A 3,711-nucleotide genomic window follows, 5' to 3' on the forward strand; every position below is an offset into this window, starting at 1 on the left:
GAAGGTTCGCGAGGTTGATTGCGGAGATGAGGGGGTTGACCTATGAAGATGGATTGAGTAGGTTGGGCCTATACACATTGGAGTTCAGAAGAATGAGAGGTGATCTTATCAAAACGTGTAAGATAATGAGGGGCCTCGACAAGGTGGATGCAGAGAGGATATTTCCACTCCTAGGGAAACATAAAACTAGAGGACATAGTCTCAGAATAAGGGGCCGCCCATTTAAAACTATGAAGAGGAGTTTATTCGCTCGGAGGGTTCTAAATCTATGGAATTCTCTGCCCCAGAGAGCTGTGGCTGGGTCACTGAATATATTTATGGCAGAGATCGAGAGATTTTTGCGAGATAGGGGAATAAAGGGTTATGGGGAGCGGGCAGGGAAGTGGAGAGGAGTCCATGATCAGATCAGCCATGATGTTAAATGGCGGAGCAGGGCTAGAGGGGCCAAATGGCTTACTCCTGCTCCTATTTATGTTCTTATGGCATCTGCTAGACTACGTCATCGTCCGAGTGAGGGACCACTAGGACGTGCGCATCACCCGCGCCATGACAGGAGCAGATGACTGCTGGGTCGACCACTGCCTAATTCACTCACTCATCACCATCAACATTGCCCCAAAACAGCAACGGCAACAGAAGCAATACAGCAGGATATGCCAGAGCACTCAAAGATCCTGCTAAGATAGCCCTATTCAGCCAGCACCTCACTTCCAACCTGACGACTCCCAGAGACCCAGAGACCCAGCGTATCCACAGTGCCTGGTCTGCCCTCAAGGCTTCCATAATTAGCGGCTGCAAAGAGACACTCAGTCATTCGACCGGAAAACACGAAGGCTGGTTCAACATGAATGACCAGGAGATCCAAGAGCTAATATGCCGCAAGCATTCTTGGACTGCAAGCAGCAACACAACTTGAGGGCAAGAAAGCAGCTCTGCAGACGTCTGAAGGCCGAGGTCCAACAGAAAACCCGTGACCTAAAGAACAGATGGTGGGTGGAGAAAGCTCAAGAAATCCAGCAGCTAGCCGACAAACATGATGCGTGAGGATTCTTTAGCACGGTCAAGACGACCTACGGCCCAAGCACCCAGGGCCCTGCCCCACTGTTGACCAAGAACAGAGAGGTGTTCATCAAGGAGAGAGGCAGTCAGTGCCCGCTGGAGGGAGCACTGCAAGGATCTCCTCAACCGAGACTCTGTCCTCGACTCTAGCCCAGAGCATGCCGCCCGCCACCATCTCAGCACAACCCCAGCCCGGCACACGATTGAAAAGGCCACCCGACAACTGAAGAACAAGACATCAGGAGCAGATGGAATCCCGCTGAAGCACGAGAACATGCCGGAGAAGCACTACTGGCATGGGGATCCATGACCTCCAATCTCTTATCTGGAAGGAAGAGATCATGCCAGGAGATTCTCAGAGACGCTGAGAGGGAGCGGCATGCCAGGAGATCTCAGGTGGCAGCGAGGGAGCAGCTTTGTGAGAGGTCGGCGGCGGCAGAACGGGACTACAAAGGGCGGCGGCTGAGAGGGAGCAGGGGCAGAGAGGGAGCAGCATCGCGAGACGTCGGCGGCAGAGCGAGACTACAAAGGGCAGCGGCAGAGAGGAGCAGCATCGCGAGACGTCGGCGGCAGAGCGAGACTACAAAGGGCAGTGGCAGAGAGCGAGCAGGGGCAGAGAGGGAGCAGCATCGCGAGACGTCGGCGGCAGAGCGAGACTACAAAGGGCAGCGGCAGAGAGGAGCAGCATCGCGAGACGTCGGCGGCAGAGCGAGACTACAAAGGGCAGCGGCAGAGAGGAGCAGCATCGCGAGACGTCGGCGGCAGAGTGGGACGACAAAGGGCAGCGGCAGAGAGGAGCAGCATCGCGAGACGTCGGCGGCAGAGTGGGACGACAAAGGGCAGCGGCAGAGAGGAGCTGCAGCTGCAGCAAAGGCAGGAAGTAAACAAAGAAGTAAAAAGTAATCGAAGTGTGACGTCACAACCGAGAGGGTAAATGATTGGCTGGCTGATTGGTGAGTAGTTTTTCTTTTTTCTTTATCTTTTTTCTTTTTCTGATCAGCAGGAAACCTTTGTCATTGTTGCCAAATTAAGTAAATGTAAGTCATTTAAGGGTTAAGTCATGCCAGTTGAGCACAGCGCCGTGCATGCTCCTGTGCTATGTGGGAAATCAGGGGCACTGACTACTATGTGTGCGGAAAGTGTGTCCAGCTGCAGCTCCTGACAAACCGCATTGCGGAACTGGAGCTGTGGGTGGATTCACTCTGGAGCATACGCGATGATGAGGATGTCATGGATAGCACGTTTAGAGAGTTGGTCACACCGCAGGTAAAGGTTACAAAGGCAGATAGGGAATGGGTGACCATCAGGCAGAGCAGTAGTAGGAAGGTAGTGCAGGAGTCCCCTGCAAAAACAGATATACCACTTTGGATACTGTCCGGGTGGATGGCTCATCAGGGGAAGGCAGCAGCAGCCAAGTTCATGGCACCATGGGTGGCTCTGCTGCGCAGAACGACACGAAAAAGAGTGGGAGAGCTATAGTGGTAGGGGACTCTATTGTAAGGGGAATAGATAGGCATTTCTGCCGCCGCAAACGAGACTCCAGGATGATATGTTGCCTCCCTGGTGCAATGGTCAGGGATGTCTCGGAGCGGCTGCAGCGTATTCTGGAGGGGGAGAGCGAACAGCCATTGTCGTGGTGCATATAGGTACCAACGATATAGGTAAAAAGCGGGATGAGGTCCTGCAAGATGAAATTAGGGAGCTAGGAACTAAATTAAAAAGTAGGACCTCAAAAGGTATCTCAGGATTGCTACCGGTGCCACTTGCTAGTCAAAGTAGAAATAGCAGGACAGCTAAGATGAATACGTGGCTTGAGGAATGGTGCAGGAGGGAGGGATTCAAATTCCTGGGACACTGGAACTGGTTCTGGGGGAGGTGGGACCAGTACAAACCGGACGGTCTGCACCTGGGCAGGACTGGAACCAATGTCCTAGGGGGAGTGTTTGCTAGTGCTGTTGGGGAGGAGTTAAACTAATAGGACAGGAGGATGGGAACCTATGCAGGGAGACAGAGGGGAGTCAAATGGAGGCAGAAGCAAAAGATGGAAAGGAGAAAAATAAAAGTGGAGGGCAGAAAAATCAAAGACAAAAATCAAAAAGGGCCACATTATAACAATTCTAAAAGGACAAAGAGTATTAAAAAAAACAAGCCTGAAGGCTCTGTGTCTCAGTGCGAAGAGCATTCATAATAAGGTGGATGAAGTAACTGCGCAGATAGCGGTAAATGGATATGATGTAATTGGGATTACGGAGACATGGCTCCAGGGTGACCAAGGCTAGGAACTCAACATCCAGGGTTATTCAATATTCAGGAATGATAGACAGAAAGGAAAAGGAGGTGGGGAAGCGTTACTGGTTAAAGAGATTAACGCAAAATTAAGGAAGGACATTAGCTTGGATGATGTGGAATTTGTATGGGTAGAGTGCGGAACACCAAAGGGCAGAAAACTCTAGTGGGAGTTGTGTACAGACCACCAAACAGTAGTAGTGAGGTTGGGGATGGCATCAAATAGGAAATTAGGGATGCATGCAATAAAGGTACAGCAGTTATCATGGGTGACTTTAATCTACATATAGATTGGGCTAACCAAACTGGTAGCAATACGGTGGAGGAGGATTTCCTGGAGTGTATAAGGGATGGTTTTCTAGACCA

General features: G+C 51.2%; 1 protein-coding gene across 1 annotated transcript; it reads left to right on the plus strand.

Moving 5' to 3' along the window:
- The first annotated feature begins 1,365 nt into the window (after positions 1 to 1,365).
- Positions 1,366 to 1,962, plus strand: LOC139274174 (octapeptide-repeat protein T2-like). The gene has a single exon (XM_070891211.1). The coding sequence runs from the start codon at positions 1,366 to 1,368 to the stop codon at positions 1,960 to 1,962; it is 597 nt and encodes a 198-aa protein (XP_070747312.1).
- The last annotated feature ends 1,749 nt before the right edge of the window (positions 1,963 to 3,711 follow it).

The sequence above is a fragment of the Pristiophorus japonicus genome, chromosome 9, assembly GCF_044704955.1.
Source record: "Pristiophorus japonicus isolate sPriJap1 chromosome 9, sPriJap1.hap1, whole genome shotgun sequence".
NCBI lineage: Eukaryota > Metazoa > Chordata > Chondrichthyes > Pristiophoridae > Pristiophorus > Pristiophorus japonicus.